General features: G+C 48.6%; 1 protein-coding gene across 2 annotated transcripts in view; it reads right to left on the bottom strand.

The window, feature by feature from the left end:
- Positions 1-740: 740 nt before the first annotated feature.
- MAP3K9 (mitogen-activated protein kinase kinase kinase 9) overlaps positions 741-19,287 on the bottom strand; it is a 67,888-nt gene continuing 49,341 nt past the window's right edge. For both annotated transcript variants that reach the window (XM_014539284.1, XM_014539283.1), the window contains 8 exons: positions 18,309-18,484; positions 13,902-14,142; positions 11,610-11,732; positions 10,084-10,237; positions 7,350-7,418; positions 5,778-5,890; positions 3,625-4,428; positions 741-2,023 (listed from right to left, as the gene is read on the bottom strand). In XM_014539284.1, the coding sequence (XP_014394770.1) occupies positions 1,539-2,023; positions 3,625-4,428; positions 5,778-5,890; positions 7,350-7,418; positions 10,084-10,237; positions 11,610-11,732; positions 13,902-14,142; positions 18,309-18,484 (2,165 nt within the window). In that variant the 3' untranslated portion in view covers positions 741-1,538. The remainder of the gene's footprint in view (positions 2,024-3,624; positions 4,429-5,777; positions 5,891-7,349; positions 7,419-10,083; positions 10,238-11,609; positions 11,733-13,901; positions 14,143-18,308; positions 18,485-19,287) is intronic.

Raw genomic sequence — 19,287 nt, forward strand, 5'->3', positions numbered from 1 at the left:
ACCGCTCTCCCCGTTCTGACATTCAGGCAGCAAGAGCAAGGAGCCTGCAGGCTGGCCACCAACATCTCCAGAGGAACGTTCCACAATAAAAGGCGGTGGAGCAACACACAGAGTCTTGAGGGGGGAGGAGCAGGACCTAAGGACTCTACTCCCAATCAAGCTGTTTTCCCCACTCAGAGACAACTGTTCCCACAGGCACAGGAGGCCTCAGAGTGAGTGGAGTAGTGAAGATGCGCAAGAGAAAGCTCCAGAAGAAGCTCAACATTCAAGTCAAGGAATCAAATTCCAGAAAAGTCAGGGTTGGCCACTGTTGTCCTTCCTACCTGGCTCCAGAGTCCAGCACTGGGGCCACCTGTACACAGAGACAAGAGCCTTGGCCAGTGGCCAGTGCCTGGGACTTGGAGGTTACTGTACATCGGTGGCTCACGGAGCACCTTACAATCATCACCGCCGCACTCATCCATTCACGGAAGGTACTACAAGGGCTCTGTTTTACTTCACGGGCATTTCAGAGTGGATGGCCTGGCTGAGAAGGAACACCCTTGCCCAGTTCCAACCCCCAGTGTCGAGGATCCCCCACCCCCACCCCCACCCCATATGCTATTCTGGTGCAATGCAGAGATATCTACCAACCAAATACGGAACCCAAAGTCCACTATTTCCAGGGACTGGAGGAAAGCTCGCGGGAAGGGAATGACACATAAAGATCAGACAACAAAAGGGACAAACGGAGGAACTTGGTCTCTGGCATCCCAAGAAATTGGTCATGGGATGAGCTTATATTTGTATCAGAACCTGGCCTGACCATGTCTGGACCCCAGGGAGGAGATGGGTGCCAAAAGGAACAAGGACGGACAGACTCCGTTACCCTCTTTACTGCAGCTAACTGTATTTTCCCTAACACCCTCCCCGCCCCCAGTTCTCACTGAGGCAGCTCCCCTACCACGGGCAGGCTCAAATAAATAGGTGGGCACCTGGAAGTGCAAGGAGGTAGTGCCGGGTCCATCCGTCCCCCAGCTGGCATGGAAGGGCTTAGGACACAGAAAAGCTCACATCAAACAAGATTCTGATTCATGGGTGTTGGAGAAGAATGTGGAAGAGAAATAAAATTAATCACAGAACATCCAATACTGATGCTTGGGAAGGCTGAACTCAGGGCTAACAGAGGGCCCCCAGGACAGGCCCTGGGCATACCCAGGGGGCTGAGGAGAGGGAGCAGCAGACAGATTTGGCTGAGTGACATCGCAGGGTCACCCTAAAGGCGAGGAAGACTGTGGAGGGTGGGGGACATGCACGTACCCCCCTCCCCTACAGCCAGAGCTGATAGCCACAGCCCCTCCAGTGGACACAGGTAAAAGGCCCTGCAGGGCCAGGGACCCTCTGAAGTGGCTCTGCTTCCATCCCTTCCGTCTTCAAAGTGCATTATCAGTGCAAGAAGTGGGACTGGATCTCAGGGGTCCAACTCTGAGAAAGGGCTGTGCCAGCCAGCTCCCCCATCTCCTTCTGCGTCCCCCTTGCCCACCCTGAGCCTTTCCATGCTAAGACCAGAACTCTTGCTGGATCTCGTAAGGGGCAGGCCTGTGTGCGCTCAGTTCAGCTCTACACAGTGGCACAGTGCTGTCCTGACTCTGGCCCTCTGCGTCCAGGTCCAACAGCGTCCGCTCGGTGGGGGGCAGCGGCCCCGCCTGGAACGGGAGCAGGGCTGGGAGCCCAGGCCGCTCCTCCAAAGTGCTGCTGCTGCTAGCAAGGCAGGAGTCCAGGTTGCTGGGTGTCTCTGTGCTGGAGCTGTTGGCCGGGGAGGCGCTACGGGCGTGGCTGGGGGACACAAACCACCAGGGGTCCAGCCGTTGCCGGTTGGCAGAAGGACGCGGCCGAGGCAGGAACTCCAGGGTCTTGGGCCTCTCCAAGGTAGAGTCCTGCTGTGTGTTCCAGCGCCTCGGGGTTGGGGGAAAAACTACATTGGGGTCAGGGAGACGGGGGAATTCACCTGGGTCTCGGCTGGGGCTGGGGGTTTTCAACATTCCTGGTCAAAAAGACAAAGGGAGAGGCATCAGATGAGGGCCCCTTGTTTCTGGGCCAGGTACACTCTGCTCCATCCCCACCTTGCCAAGGCCCTACTCACTTGGGATAACACAAACAACAAGTAGCTAATGAGCACCTATTATGTGCCATGCAGTGTGTTGGGAGGCACTGGAAAATACAACAGTGAACTAGAAGACCATGGTCACTCTATCTGACAACAATAATGGGACATATGGGGGTGATATCTATAATAAAATGACTTAAGGCAGATGCTGGCAAGCTACAACTCACAGGCCAGCCACCTGTGTTTGTAAATAAAGTTTTATTGGAACAGAGCCACATCTACTGCCTGCTCTCCCACTGCAGCAGCGGAGGTGAGCAGTTACAACAGAAACTGTATGTCCCACCAAGCCTAAAATACTGACCATCTGGCCCTTTACCAAAAATGTTTGCTGAGCCATGACTTAAGGAAATGTCTGTTCATTCCCAGTTCATCCATTTAATAAACATGTGATGAGGACAAAGCTAGGCATCAGAAATCTAAAAAAAGGGAGTAATATAGGGAGAGGTCACATATTTATGTTTAACAAAAAAATCTTGCCCTAACCGGTTTGGCTCAGTGGATAGAGCGTCGGCCTGCGGACTCAAGGGTCTCAGGTTCGATTCCCGGTCAAGGGCATGTACCTTGGTTGCGGGCACATCCCCAGTGGGGAGTGTGCAGGAGGCAGCTGATCGATGTTTCTCTCTCATCGATGTTTCTAACTCTCTATCCCTCTCCCTTCCTCTCTGTAAATAATCAATAAAATATATTTTTAAAAAAACAATAAAAAAATAAAGGATGAGTTCCTTTATATAAAAAAAAAATCTAAAGAGGGGAGAGACAGCTGAATGGGCGGATACAATGATCGTTTATAGGCAAATCCCCTTGAAAAGTACTGCATCACGTCTCCTACTGGATTAGAGGCGGCTTCCAAGTCAGACCCAGGTCTTCTAGGGAGGAAGGGCTAGTGATGGGAAAGACCCAGGAAGGGTGCAGGCATGCCCGGGTGTCACCGGTGTCAGATGGAGAAGGCAGGCCTCTGCGCAAGCACGGCAATTTACCTGGACACACCTCCACTTCCGAAGAGTCAGGCATGAGTCAGGGGTGAGTGGTGAAGGGCAGGAGGCCTGGGCGGAGGCTTGCCTGATGAGTGTGCCTGTCCTAATGCTATAATGAGGCGAGAGCACAGCTAGGTGGCAAGAAACACCCGTCCTAGGTCAGGGCAGGCTCCTTCCGTAACTGCAATCTCTTCTGCAGGGAACAAGCAGAGCTAGACTCCCAGCCTCCTGTACCCTGACGTTGGCCCTCTGCATCCAGGCCCAGAGCACTGCCCTGTGCTCTCCCAGGCCCAGGGCCCCAGCGTCCACAGGAGCCCAAGTCGTGGCTCTGGTCCTTCCTAGAACCTGCCTCTCTTGCTCCTCAGGGAAGACCCCCTGAGGCACAGGACAGATGAGCCATCTGGATTGGCTGAGTCAGAGGAGGAATGGAGTTCACTCTAACATCCCTACCCTTGGGGAAGGCACAAAGGCAGGAAAGAGAAGAGAGGAGGGGGCAGGACTCACCTGCTCCAGGGCTGGGGCTCAGCCCGTTGCTGGAGGGGCTCCTGCTGGCCAGGAGAGCCGCTGGCTTGAGGGCCCCCTCAGAAGGGGTCCGACGGTGACCACTGGGCTGTGTGGGGGCTGTGAGGGTGACGTGGGTGGGAGTCAGAGATTGGTTAGGGTCCCGTTTGAAGCGCTCCACTCGGATGTTGACCAAGGGGTTGTGGGTGCAAGGGGTCGGGGGTGGGGCCTCCACCGGGGTGACAGGCATCTCATACACCACGATCTCATCGCTGTCCGAACGCAGCAGGGAGCGTGTGGAGTTGCACTCGGAGATGGAGGAGAGAGACAGCAGTGTTAGGGAGGCAGAGGGGTCTCCTAGCAACAGCATGGGCTCTTCCTTCTTGAAGAGCTTCCGGGATGGGGGGCTGGTGCTCCGTCGAGGACGACTGGCCCTCTGAAAAAGTCCCTCGCGCTTCTTCTTCTCCTCCCGGGCTGGTGGCTCAGGCTCCTCTGGGAGAGGCAGCTGGCACTTGCCAGCTTCCAGCAGGTCAAACCCTAGGCCTGTGGCTGCGAGAACAGCCCCACAGCCAAGCAGAGCCACCTCACAGCGGCGGTGGTGGGCGCCGCCCCGCTTGAGGCTGTTGGTTGGCGTCAGCTGAGGGGTACTGGTGGCTGAGTTGACTGGGGTGGGCTCCTCGTGGGCTGTGTCACTGGGGGGGCCATCCCCATCCTCTCCACGAGGGAATGGGATACAGAGGTAGGACTGGTTGGGTGAATGCTGTAGACGACTTTCCCCACTCCCTGGGCCTTCGCTGTCCTCATCCTCTGTGAAGTTGAGAGTAGACGGGAAATAGAAAATGCGTTATTACAAAGAGTTAAAATAAAATGCTTATGTAAATAAAGCAGTTCTAAATAGAAATTTTGGAGAAATGTTAATGAAAGTACGTAATGAAACGAGGGCCAGCTAAGTTAGTATGGCCAAGTAACTGGCCTGGGTTTAGGACCTATGTATAGAGGCCACCAATTTATTTAAATAGCTCTGGTTTATTATGTTATGTTTTTGAAGAAAACAAGAATTGCTTCACAAAATAAATGAATAGCCATGAATATAATATGCTGTTTACATAGAAGTCTTTACAAATTTTATACATCTATGAATGCTCATATTTGAGTTTGAGTTTGTCATCAATTAAATTGCAGTTATATTTTAGACACACTGTAACAGAATCTATAAATAAAAGGCATCAGAAAAAAAAAAAGAAAAAAAGAAAATAGGAATGCAGCAGCAACAGTAAGATTCTGGTCCTTCTCCCCCACCCAGGCCTCCTGGCTCAGTGTCAGGGATGCAGAGGTCATATAGTCAGCTGGGCGAGATGGGGGACTGGGCATTGAACCAACAGGGCTTTACCCCTCCACACTCAACTGTGACCAGCGAGAAATCACTCTCCATTCCAGAGCCTGTGTCCCTACTTGCAGAAGCAGATCTGCCAATTTCCTACTTCTTTCCTAGGGACCCTCAACACAAGAAGAGCAGCGAGTTTCCTAGAACAATGGATAGACAGAAACATCCCTAATTTTTTTGCACTTTGGAATTGCAAGGGACCTTGGGTTTCTAGAATGACAGCCTAGGATTTGTCTTAAGACTGGACTCTTGCAAAGGATTAGAATCCCTTCCATGGGTGAAGGCCAACCTACTCTATAGACTGACCTATGACCTTGGGAATCTACAGAGATAAATAAGAGGATGACTCTCTGAGAGAGAGCCTGAAGAAGACCTTACCCATTCAGTAATCTCCCTTAAGAGGAAGACTGCGGCAGCCTCTACCACCATCTCTTGTTTTATGGACATCCTACACTAAAATATGAGGAAATAGACCCAGAAAAGGGAAATGCCTGATTTAAGGCCTCACCCTTCTGCACTGCCTTAAGGAGACCCTGACTGGCCCCTTGGGACAGAAGGCCAAGGGCAGGCTCCATGGCAGCAGTAGTGATTTGGGAAGATTCAATGAAATGGGAATAGGGCAAACGAAGAGGGACGAGGGTAGGGGGCCATGATTTGAGTAAAAGAGGGGACGACCCCATGAAGTAATACTGAGGACCCTACACAGCCCTAGAAGCTTGGCAAGAATTCCCTGGGGGAACAGGGAGAGAGTCTAGACAAGGGCAATGCTTACCCATCTCCGTAAGGCTGGTGAACCCTGGCAGGGCCGGGCTGCTCCTAGGGCCCTTCCCCAGGTTGGGGGCACTGGACGACCACTGTTTGTATCCATCTACCAGGGACTTGAGGCTACAGAAGGGGAAAGGAGGAAACTATTAATACTGGTTACTGCCCTTACTCCACCCTCAGTTCCATGGGCCTGTGGAAATGTGTCTCCCTTCATGACACCAGAGCCCGATAGAGCCTTGGGGAACAGGCAACAAACCTTACTGAGCCCACCTGCTTCATTAACAAAAGCGCACATGCTGCAGGGAGAGAAAAGCAGCGGCGTGACCCACCCCCTTCTCATGCTGCTAAGGGCTGTGGAAGGATCTGATGGGCAGGCCGGGAAGAGCACAGAAGGAATAAGGACTGCCCAGCACCAGCCAGGATCTACCCTGAGCCCATCTTAAGGGAGAGGCCAGCCATCCACAGACACTGAATACAACACACGGGTGATATCAGAAACACTGCAATGCCATGCCAGCCAGGCCCTGGGCAGAGGAGCGGGCAGAGACGGACAGGTGGCTCCACTCACATCATTTCTCAATTCCTCCTTCCAAGCTTATGGCATGCTCAGGCAACTGTCAAAGCCATTCACTTCCCCAAATCAAAAACCAACCAACACAGCTGCACCAACCCAGTGCACTTTGGGACAGACCTATGTGGGGAGGACGTAACACTGTATGCGAGCCCTCGGTTTGTCTGGGACTGGAGAGCAAAAGGACAGGAGCTCGCTTTCATCCCTGGAATCAGCTCACACTAGCAAGCCAGCAACTCCAGACACAGACTGATAGGTGTGTGTGTGTGTGTGTGTGTGTGTGTGTGTGTGTGTGTGTGTGTGTGTGTGTGTCGGGGTTGGCGGGGGGGCGGGGGGAGGAGTCAGGGGCCCAGAAGCACTGGCCTTTCCCTTGAGGACAATGAGAGGAAGGACAGGAATCTGTGCTGTGGTTGCCCTAGAGATACCAGGATTAGAACCTGAGGTGGCTCTCATTTTGGGGCTAGAAAGCCATTCAATGGAAGCCCACTCTTCCCAGCTTCTCTTGAGGGACAGAGAAGAACCAAGTTTTTCCATGACTTCAGATCTGTTTCAAGTGCCATCACAAATACCAATGAACTAGAATACCTTCTAGCCACCAGTGGTGTGAACCAAAATACACCACAAGAGATAAGCAAGCTGCTAGAACCGCTAGCCTGGGACTTCTGCCCGCTAACCTTAGAACAACACTGCCTCCAGCTCTGGTCCAAGGAAATCCAGGTTAGCATAGTCAGAGCCAGTGCTAAAGACCAAAGGGTACATACTACGGTCTCCCTAAAACTAAGGAGAACCCCAATAACCAGAGTGATCAGGGAAGTGAAGAACAAGGTAAAGTCAGACCAACACAGGAATTTTCCCAAGGTGCACGATGGTACTGCTTAAAATAAATAAATAAAAGGTCAGCACAGCTTGGCAATAACGAGGCTGGATTCTATGAGGTGCACTGTGAGAACAAGGAAACGGAAGGAGGGTTATTGCTAATACATTTGAAAGGGTGACGATGAGACTCACCCCAAATGGAAATGTGGAGATTCTGATGGGGTACTTAACCCGTTAGCTTTCTCACGTCTCTGAGGGGATCTTCAATGAACACAGAGAATCAATAGTGGGTGGAGCAGGTATATCCAGAGGAGACCCCTCAAGGCTGGACTCGAGCTACGTCACCAGCCACCCTCCCTTTGTCCGGTCAGCAAAGCCCACACCATAAAAGGATCTTAAGAAGAAGGCCCAGCTTGAGCTGCTACACATCAGGACGGCCCAGTCCCTGGGACAAAGGTCCCCGGGCAGCCACAGCATCATTCTATGGGGCCTGCAAACTCCCCTACAAATGTGGACTATTATATTTTAAAAATATAGAGATGCAGATTCACTTAACATTACTAAATTTAATAGAGCTTTATGTCTATATATTTTCTTTAGCTGACAGGGACCAAATTTAGAAATATTGTCATATAGAGGCTCTCAAAAATTTCTGACATTGAAGAGGTTTTTTTATTCAAGACTGGGCAGAATCCATTTTATTTCTTAGATAGGAATTGAGAATCATGAAAAATGAAGTCACATATTTTGAACTGCTTCAAAAGTCTTGAGGGCAGCCCTGGCCGGGCAGTTCAGCTAGTCAGTTCATGCTCACCATATGCCAAGGTTACAGGTTCAATCTCCAGTTAAGGACTGCCCAGCACCGGCCAGGATCTACCCTGAGGAATCAACCACTGAATGCATAAATAAGTAGAAAAACAAATTGATGCTTCTCTCTCTTTCTCTCCCCTCCCCCTCTAAAAAACAAACAAACAAACAAACAAACAAACAAAAACTAGCCAGGTGGCTCAATTTGTTGGAACATCATCTCACACACCAAAAAAGTCGCAGGTTCGATTCCTGGTCAGGACACATACCTTGGTTGCAGGATCGATTCCCAGTTGGGGCATGTACGGGAGGCAACTGATCAATGTTTCTCTCCACATCGATGTAACTCCCCACCCTCCCTTCCTCTCTCTCAAAAATCAATGAAGGCATATCCTCTAATGAGGATTGGAAAAAAAAAATCTTTAAAAATAAAGTTTTGTGAGCAAATGTATATAAGGAGGAAGAAAATCCCAAAGTTAACATTTTATAGTGCAAAGTAAACTTAATTTATTAGTAAGACCAAAAAAAAAAAACACCTTTTTAAATGAAGTGAAACCACAGAAACAACTGGGATCCTTAGCCAACCTGGTAAGTCCTATCTGTAATCACACTGTCGGAAATATCATGGGATTCAGAGTGACTGAGTTTCTTCTCTCCAGCCCAGGGCACAGAGGATAGACCAAGGGCTCCTGCTCCTGTAGAACTTAGTGCAGCAAAGCAATGTGCCATCTCCAGGGGGTCCACACAGCTTAGGTAGTTTGCCCTAAATTTTCTATCCCAGGGTAGCTAGCAATCTCCAAAGCCTGGCTTCAAAAAGTCAATCCTTTACGAACCAAAGTATTTTCACATTCAGCTCAGATCTGACATAGCGAGCTAGATTTTGGACACGAAATCTTCGTGTTTGGAGGAACACGAAGGCCAATTATAGGTTGAGGGCACCTAGAAGTCTACTATTCAACCTTAGAAGCTCTTCAGAAAGCCACTAGAAAGGGTGAGGCAGGTTGCTGCTTATACTCACACTAGGAAAAGTAAAAACAAAACAAAACATGGTTCTAGATTCTCACACCAAGAATAAGAAGTATAAACCTTTGTGTTTGTTCTTCAGGTATGAAATAGAATTGCATTAAAGCATGGGAGAAGCATAGCAAATTTTACACCTGCTTACGATGAGCCAGCTAATCTTCTCTGCACTTCACAAAGATCAGCTTATTTACTCCTCCATCAACTCCATGAGACGGGTATGGATATAATCCCCATTTTATGGATAAGAAAACATAAGGTTCCACAGCTAGGCATGGTGGAACCAGGATTCGAACCCAGGGAGCTCAGGGGCAGCAACAAAGCTCTTCACTAGTGTACTACAAATGCCTGGCCTCCGAAGGACAAGGACCGGGAGAATGTGAGTCCTAGGCCACAAGCCCACAGAGCACACACAAGCACATCTAAGGCACCAAGGCGTGCTTTGTGCTTTGTCCAGAGGGGGCGCTCACACCCATCAGAGTGGCTATGGGGTGGTGCCTAAAAGAAGTTCTAGTGGCCCTGAGTTCTACCTAACTGCTCTACCAGGACTGGATTATTCTGCCTGCCCCAGCTTCGGGATGAGTCTCCAGTCAAGAGGGCCCCCTAATCTATCTTCCTTCATTCCTCTGAGCAGATGTGTTGGGGAAGAGCCAGGTTTAATTCCAATCCTCTAGCAGAACTCTGTCTACCTGGCTCAGCCTCAGGGTACTCGCTACTCTGAGTAGCACTCCTCTGGCGGTCGGTGAACTGTCACTCATGGTCTACCTCCTGCCCACTACCTCTTCTTCACTTAGGTCTCGTCTATGCTCTGTGGCTGCTTCTGCACTATTACAGTGAAACCGAGCCGTTACCATAGACACCACACGGCCCACAAAGCCTAAAATATTTATTATCCAGCCCTTTATGGAAAACGTATGCCGGCCCCTATCATAGGCGGTTCCAGGGAAAAAGGAAATTGGCAAACTCTGTTGTAAAGATCGAGAAGCTCATAATTTCTGAGGAAGAAGTGAAACGCACAATAGAGAAGAAGGTACTTCCCACCGTAGTTTTTAAAGGTGCCCCGTCTTCAAATGAGAATCTCCCATCATCTGGCTCTTACCCTTCGTCGCCCGAGGCAAGCTCCTTCTGACCCAGTGTCCCTGGCCCCCACGTCCGTCCCTTCTTCTTAGAAGCCCTCTTCTCCTCCTCCTCTCCTTCCTCCTTCGGGATGACTGAGCTCCGGCCCCAGGTTTTGCTGCTTTCACCTGGTGTCACTGTGAATAACAAAGGTTGGATGGGATCTGGAGACAGATGGACAGCGCTCCCCACCAGCCCCCTAAACCAGCCTCTACACACACACACACACACACACACACACACACACACACACACACACACACACTTGGAGCTCCTGGGAAGAAGTCACACTTCTTTAAAAACTTCGTGCCCACGTGGAGCCTTCCAGGAAAGTAATGGAGTTCTCAGCCCCCTCTCACTTAGCATTCTCAAAGTACCAGACATGGGAACCCTTCCTAGCTTCTCATGAGTCCAACGAAAAGCTGGAGCGCAGGCCAGCCAGCCCTCAGCGCTCCAAACAGATCTGACAGAGGCATTTGTTTGGTTGGGTGGGACTAGAGTGTGGGGTGGGTGGGGATAAGGGGCAACGGAGGTGTGAAGTGCAGAAATTTTTGTAAGGGAAGTGGTGGAAAGGAAGCAAAGGAGGGTTTTGAGGATCTGGAAAAGGGAGTCAGGAGGAGGAGGACAGGGGAAAGGAATGGGCCTAGGGAAATAGAAGAGATAACAGGAAGAACACTCTTCTGGGCATGGGCTGAAACCCACCTGCTTCAGAGACTTGGCTTATTCCACAAATGAGTGAAGTGAGCCAGTTGCCAAAAAATAAGCAGTTGAGGGAACTGAGGCAAAATACGGAGCATGTGGAAGCCTCCGTGGGTTCCAGCCATCTGATTTTTCAAGGAAAGCCAGAAATCCGGGATTTTTTTTTTTAATGAAATCTCTTAAATCAGGGAAACTAGTTCATTCATATACATACACACACACATGCATGTGACATGTATATGCTTTAAAACTACAAGGAGTAGTTTTAAATGGGGATGCTGCCCATCTGTCTCCAGATCCCATCCAACCTTTTAGAACTACAAGGAGTGTATATATCAATTCTTTTTAATAAGCACCGCCATAAACATGAAATCGGTCCAGATTTGGCCTATCATAAAATACTTGGCAAGTTTTCTTAGGACCTACACTTTGAAAACACCCTTCCCTGGGAAGCATGAACAAGAGAAAAACAACGACGCCTCAAATACGGCAGAGCGCACAAGGTGCCCAGGCCACGGTACCAACCTGTATCTACATCACACACCAAAACGCTCTGTACCCACAGAACCCACAGACCCCTTTGCTGGTATCTGACTATGAGGAAGAGGAAGAGGAGGCAGCAGTGAAGCTAATGGAGGGAGGCCAGGGGAGGCTGAGGTTTGCATACATATGTGCATGTATATACACATTGTCGAGGAGAAGTGGCAGGAGCTATGGATGGTGCAAGCCTGGACCAGTCGGTGGTTGGACAGAGTCGGGGACAGGTGCCCCCGATGTTCTGGCCCCAACTAATTTGGGAAACAGTCTCACACTGGATGGCTCGAAGGCGAGGGATGATGGTGGGGCTTGCAGGAGGGCTGGAGCGGCTGCTGCTGAGGCTCTTCCTTTTATCCATGGTGGGGGAGGCCTGGACCGTGAACTTGTGCTGGAAATCTGCTTGGAGAAAAATAAACACACGTGCATTAGAATATTCCCACAACCCAGTTCCTCCTAGAAAACACACACTTCCTGGCAGGCTTGAGGGACAGTCCCGTTTCCTAAGAAACTCCTTGTTCACCTGGGAAATGTTCTCTTTCAGAATCATCTCTTTTCCCCAAAAATGATGGCAGGATGGCAGGATGAACATACAAGGAGAAGGAAAATTCCTTATCCCAGTGGAAGTCATGAGACAGTTTTCATAAATGGATACAGGTGTGGCAATTACATATTTAGAATAGTCCTTTTTAGATCCTGAGAGCTGGTGATTATCCTAGGAAGTCTAACTTTAAATTCTCCGTTTCATATCATCTATTAGTGCACACCCGTCTTCTCAGGGACCCCAGCAGGCAGACTAATGCTTCTCACCAAGTGCAGGCAGAGCAGGGGAATAAGAACGAACCCTAGGTGGGAACCTAGGGAAGTGAGGGCCATGGGGCTAATGGTCCGAATTCTGATGCATTTCAAAGTCAGTTACGGCTCGGCCTAAGCCATGGAAAGCGTACAGCTCTGAATTTCTGAGTGTTACTCTCCTCATCAACCAAAGAGGTATAATAATCCCAGCTGCACGCTGACACCTAAGTCTGCCCCCTGGACTGTGACCTCCCTGAGGTGGGAGCGATCGCGAGTCTCTGCTTCCCCGGCATGCAGCAGTCTGAGATGCTTAGGGACCGTGTTGCCTGAAGAGAAAACAAATGCCGGGCAGATGCAGAGGCTCAGAGGTGCTTAGGGACCGTGTTGCCTGAAGAGAAAACAAATGCACAACAAGGAAACCAGTAGACAGGTCCCATGAACACATTCACTGGCTTTCACTAAACGAATTCCCTTGTCTCTGCTTATGCCACCATCCTTGTGCTCCAAACCACCCACTCCTGCTCCTACTGGGCCATATTCCCCGAGTTCCCTCACTGCTAATAAGCTTGCTTCCTGGGGCCTTAAGGACTCGGAATACAGTGAACCTTTTCATCTACATAAACACACACTTGAGCGTTCACCTCCCTCCATGGGTACAGCGCCCCCCACAAGATTCTAATGCCTAGTTTCATATTTCTTTGCATTTTCCCGAGGTTGTGCATACCACAAAGGTACCTGTACTCAGCCAATGCGTTTCTGAAAGGATATGTGTAAATCAGATTCTTTTTTTTCTTTTTTTTACAGAGAGGAAGGGAGAGAGATAGAGAGTTAGAAACATCGATTAGAGAGAAACATCGATCAGCCACCTCCTGCACATCTCCTACTGGGGATGTGCCCGCAACCCAGGTACATGCCCTTGACCGGAATTGAACCTGGGACCTTTCAGTCTGCAGGCCGACGCTCTATCCACTGAGCCAAACCGGTTTCGGCAAATCAGATTCTTATATATTAGTCCTAATCGCAACTGCACGCAGTGAACTAATTATTTAAAGCAGTGGTTCTCAACCTTCCTAATGCCACGACCCTGTAATACAGTTCCTCATGTTGTCGTGACCCCCAACCATAACATTATTTTCGTTGCTACTTCATAACTAATTTTGCTACTGTTATGAATCGTAATGTACATATCTGATATGCAGGATGTATTTTCATTGTTACAAATTGAACATAATTAAAGCATAGTGATTAATCACAAAAACAATCTGTAATTATATATGTGTTTTCCGATGGTCTTAGGCGACCCCTGTGAAAGGGTCGTTCAACCCCCAAAGGGGTCGCGACCCACAGGTTGAGAACCGCTGCTTTAAAGGCACCCTGAGATGAGACAAGAGTTCTTTTTCTCACACATACATGCTCTGGAATCTCTGCTCCCCACAATGACACGCTTCCTTCGCCAGATGTGCCTGAGGTAGGATGTGCTTACATGAGTGACCATGCTTCTAGCAGCCGGACCGGGCTTGCCCGTCAGGACCACCGCCAGTGTGTCTTCCCTTCAGATTCTGTGTCTAGCCACCCTCACAAAGTGCCCTGGGGTGGAGTCCCTTTTCAGCAGGCCAGTCCAACCAGTGAACGAACGGAATGGCCCATTCCAGGCCGGCTCCATGTTGAGACTCAGGTGCCATGTGTCCAGCTCAGCCCCTGGCTCCCGCCCATCCCCGGCCACCCCAGCCCCTCGCCCAGTGCCCAAGTCCCAGTGGGTCCCGGGCCACTAACCCGAAGGGAGGCTGATGCGGTTCCCGTCCTTGAGCTTCAGCCGGCTCTTGCGGAACTTGCCCTTGCGTTTCTTCACCCGCGGCTTCTCCTGGCACAGCTGGTGGATGATGATGTTGAGCTCGCGTCCCAGGATGTCAATCTCCCGCTCGGCCAGCTCCTGCTCGCGGCGTCGCAGCAGCTCCTCCTGGTTCTTCTGCTGCAGCGCTGCCCGCGTCAGCTCCTCCTCCCAGGTGCGGAGCTCCTGGGGGCGGCAGGACCCAGAACCATGAGTAGGAGTGGGTGTCAGTGCAGAGAGGTGAGGCCTGAGGGCCTGGAGGCTGGTGCTCAGGGCCACCTGGAGAGCGCCCCTTTAACACCCCCTACATCCAGTCCCCAGCAGAGACGGCAGCACCATAGTTAGCTGGTGAACGAACACCTGCCCACCTGGATGGTGGAGAAAGCAGGCTCAGAACAGTCACACTGAGGATACAGCTAGAGGAGCCAGAGGCCAAGGCCCGGACTGAGAGCTCCCAGTGGTTCCTTGATTACTGATTAAAATTGCTTATGAGTTAGGAAAAAAAATGGAGGGTCGGGTAGAAAATATAATATGTACTTATATTTTGCAGATGTGATTCTACTTTAAGTTTTCCCATCACGTAAAAATGTTAGTTTTTTTTTTTTAAACCAGAGCCAACTTAACGTGATCTACCTTAAAATGTGCCCACTATAAATGAATCACCCTGCCGGCATCACCTAAAACATTCAAATAAAGAAAACAGCCCTAGCCAGTTTGGCTCAGTGAATAGAGTGTTGGTCTGGGGACTGAAGGGTCCCTGGTTCGATTCCAGTCAGGGGCACATGCCTGGGTTGTGGGCTCAATCTCTAGTGGGGGGGGGGGTGTGCAGGAGGCAGCCAATCAATGATTCTCTCTCATCATTGATGTTTCTCTCTCTCTCCCTTTTCCCTTCCTCTCGGAAATCAATTTTTTAAAAAATATTTTTAAAAAACACACCGATTTCCAGAGTGGCTGTTGCAGAGGTAGGGGAGGCATGCTCGCTTGGTGAGGGAGTCCGCTGAGGCATGTGGTCGGAACTCTCTTCTTATCTTTATTTTTTTTAAAATGTATTTTATTGATTTTTTTACAGAGAGGAAGGGAGAGGGATAGAGAGTTAGAAACATTGATCAGCTGCCTCCTGCACACCCCATACTGGGGATGTGCCCGCAACCAAGGTACAGGCCCTTGACCAGAATCGAACCTGGGACCCTTGAGTCCACAGGTCAACGCTCTATCCACTGAGCCAAACCGGTTAGGGCTCTTCTTATTTTAAAGGACAGCCATTTGCTCTGGAAGGATGGCGACGGTGCAGCCAAGAAAAGAGAGAACATTTCCTGACATCTTTGCCAGGCACTTGCTCTAGAACCGCTGCCACATTAGGTGGGCAGAACCCCCTTTTCCTTCTGCATGAATTTATCAATGAACCCAGCACGGAGTCCTGGGAAGAGGTGGGAGACATGGAATCAGGAAATAGGAGAGAAAATACGAAAGAGAACAAAGCATGTGTATAAAATTTTTAAATATGGAACCTAAACTTTTAACACTGGATACTCCAGGCCTAGGACTGAAGGGGGTGGGGATAAGGGGAAATTTAAGAAAGCTCTCATGTCAACATTGCAAACCAATAAAAAGTGGAATGTTTCTTTAATAAAGAAGCCAGAGCAACACTTCTGTGGTCGAAACTTAAAATTCTTAATGACATGCTCCACTAGAAGGAGTCATTCTGGACAAAAACAAAATACTGTAGATAAGAAACTTAGAGCTTTTTTTAAAAAACAAGTATGACAGCACATATTGGGGATGCTGAGCAGCAGGTAGAAAGCAGAAGAGAGAACAGAGATGGGAATAAAATGTTCTGGTGGTAGGAGCTTTTTGTCTGACTAGTCTTCCATTCCCAAGAGAATATCAAAATAACCATAAAAGGAATAGAATGAGAAACGAGAAGAGGATTAGCACCTAGGAAATTGTCTGGTATATGGTAGGTGCTCAATAACTGCTGAGTCAATGAATGAATGAGTGAATGAGAAAGAAGGAGGTAGAAGACACTTTTATAAATGCAATCCTCCTTTATGGAACATAGATTCATCATGAGTATCTAACGAGATGAGCTTGAACTTTTGAGCTTCTACTTTGATGAAATAAGCTCCAAAGAGATCAATGGTGCACCTTCCAAATCCTTGGCTTCCCTGTCCCATGACTTAGCTTTCACCATCAGGAAAACACAAACACATGGACGAATCAGAAAAATTGTTACTGGTTGGTTGTAATAATTTACCATTTGCTGCTAAGTGGGAGCGCTGAACAGTTCAAGCTAATACCAGCCTTTCTAAGTCCTCTCTCCCGCATACTCTTGTGTAAGGGATGGTTTGAGGCTAAGCTCCTTCCTTTTAGGGAACCCCAACCCCAGTCCAGAGACCAAGCCAGGTCACAATACCTAGAAGCAGTAGGTTGAGCCAACCTGAAGAATAAGCTGAATCACATAGGAAACCAAGACATTCACAGAGTACTAGCCTAGGGCACTAGATACCCGGAAGAACCTCAAACATGGTAAGTCCCCTTCTTGTGAAACACCTATGAGGGGTCAACCTCATAGTGTGCCAATCATATTGTCTACCTTCAATAATGTAAGAGGAATCACTCCAGAGACAAAGCTCATTATTCATCTTACCCTCACTCGCCCAACTACAAGCCTTATGTGGAGAGACATCACAGCGTGGTGGTTAAGAGCAAGGATGGAACAAACTGCCTGAATTGTGGCCTTGGGCAATTTGATAGGGGCCTCATCTGTGATAGGGAGTTAATAGCACCAACATCACAGGGTTGTATAACATAAGATAATTATTATCTCATTACGTATGATTATGTAAGAATTCAAATAAATAAATAACAGACCACAGCACATAGTACCTGCTCTATGAATGTTAGCTATTGCGAGAATGGGTTTGACTTTTCCTAGTAACTACTTATTGACAAAATCCAACTTTCATTTTTTTATTGGCTGGTACCCTTATAATTTCATTAATCAAAAGAAATAACTGAGAGTCAGCGGTTAGCAATCTAGCAAAAGGCCAGCAACTCTGCAGTTTTTCTAGTTGGAACAGTTTTTTAATCATTCTGCTCAGTGGTCAGTGCAGGTGTCTCCCCCTCCCCCCTGAGATCCTTAAAGATTCGTCATCAGCTCACTCCATTCCCCTGCAGAATGCTCACTGACTCGTCAAACAGTACCAAGTTTAGGATTGCTCTGTTGAATAAAAAGAATTTAATCTTGTTACATCAGCTCCGGAAATGATGCTGAAGTCGTTTGTATAGGGAACAATAATGATACCGCGAAGAGGATGATTTGGGAATCCGAAGACCCAGTTTGAAGTTTCTGGTTCCCTGCTTACCTAGACAAGTCACTGACCCTCAGTTCTGAGAAGAAAAAGATAATGACACCTGCCCTACATGCTGGTGGCAGGGGCATAAGACTCCTGGATAAAAAAGATGAAAAGGTCTTAGCAGACCTTTCAAGTGAAAGAACTGGGAAGTCATAAAGATATGTGTAATTTTAGCTGCTATTATTATCATGTCGCTTCCCAAATTCCCATGGTGGGGAGTGAGAAGGGAAAGAGAAATTAACCAAGTCTATATATAGACCTCCCTCCGGGCCCTCGCTGTAGCCCTTAGATTTAGTTCTGCCCCTGCAGTATAAAGCAACCCAGCTGCTTTGATTAACTTTACCTGTGGGGACACTGACTGCACCAAGGGCACGGAGAGGGGACATTTACGGAACGGCCACAAAACAGGAAGATGGATCTCTACCTGGCTAAGTCTCTGAACTCCCTGGTTGGTTTGGACTGTCAGCCCTTTTCACAAAAACATGAAAAATGCCAAACGATTTCAGATTCATAGTATTTTTAGCCCACGTGCTATTTCTGATTCTGATACCAAAAGACACTGGCAAGGTGTTCTGATAACTGTTCTCCATGTTGAAGTATCCTTGGAATCAAGCTAACCCCTCGAAAAGTCCATTGCAAAGCCAAGAAACCTTTGGAGAACCCTTTTGCATTTTCAGCTGGCAGGTGAAACACCACGTTGGTACTTGCCCAATGGTGTGCTCCCTCAGTTTGGACAATGAAGTAGATAGGCTCAAGGAGAGCTTTGGCTCCGACTCCCCCTGCTTATTCCCGCCATATTTCCAAAAGAAGAAAAAGTCTATACCATTTCAGGTCATACCTGAGGCCTGGAGAATTCTTTCCATGCAAAGCAGAGAAGGAAAGAGCTGCCCCGTTATTGCAAACCAAGCAGGAAGGCGGTCGTGTCAGGATCTGCCCAGAGGCCCCAGCAGAGAAGGCTCACTGATCCAATGCACGACTTTATCTTTTTTCTCTTACCTTTTCTTTGGCCCTGAGTTGGTCAAACATCTCCTGAATCTCATGTTTCCAGTCATCCTGCAGGCAGTGGAAGGAGTCCTTGGGCATTTCAAAGAAACCAGACTCCTCTATGGTAGTTAGCTGGTCCAGGATGTTTGTGAAAGGTGGTCGTGAATGGGGGTCGGGATTCCAGCAATCTTCACGGAGCACATGAGCAGGCAAAAAGCATGAATGGATAGAGGCAAATGTTAGACTTAGGATATGATGACCTCACTTACCAGACAACTACCTCTCATTTCTCCTTTCAGAAACAGAGACTGGGATTTAGGTCCATAAACAGGGCTTAGGAAGTAAAGCCAGGTGCCCAGCGTCACAATCAAAGAGGGTGAACTTGGAAAGAAAATGCTGCACTTGTGCACCCATCCAATGGTGACTATTAATTCAGCACAAGAAAGGCAAGTCCAAAGAGTTCCCTTGTGTGAAGTATACTACCACACTTGATCCAGTTACTCACGATTCCAGTCCTACAGTGGGTAACTACACCTTGGGCCTCAATTTTCCAAAAACCAATGCCCCACCTCAATGGGCAATTGAGAAGGCAAGGATCAACAGCACTGGAGTGGGAGTCAGGAAAAATGAATTCTTTCTACTTGCAGCTCAGCTCTTACTAATGGAGTGGCCACCCATCCACTTAGCTTTTCTCAGCTTTGGATTTCTCACAAAATTGTAGGATTTGACTAGATGACTTTGAGAGTTCCTTTCTTCTCAGGTGCTCTTTATTTCTACATGTAAGACACGCAGAGGTCCTAAAATAAAAGCTGCTATACCTTCCTCATTTGAGTTAATAATATAATGAAGAACTGGATAGCAGGCTTTAGTTACTAAATTAAGATCTACAGTCACTGGAGAAGGACAGAAGGGACAGCTCTGACATCAACTATCAGGGTGCTAATGTCATCTTGAAGTAGCTCTTCCAACCACCCACAGGATTCCTCCTTGA

This window comes from Myotis brandtii, unplaced genomic scaffold (assembly GCF_000412655.1).
Source record: "Myotis brandtii unplaced genomic scaffold, ASM41265v1 scaffold213, whole genome shotgun sequence".
NCBI classification, from domain to species: domain Eukaryota; kingdom Metazoa; phylum Chordata; class Mammalia; order Chiroptera; family Vespertilionidae; genus Myotis; species Myotis brandtii.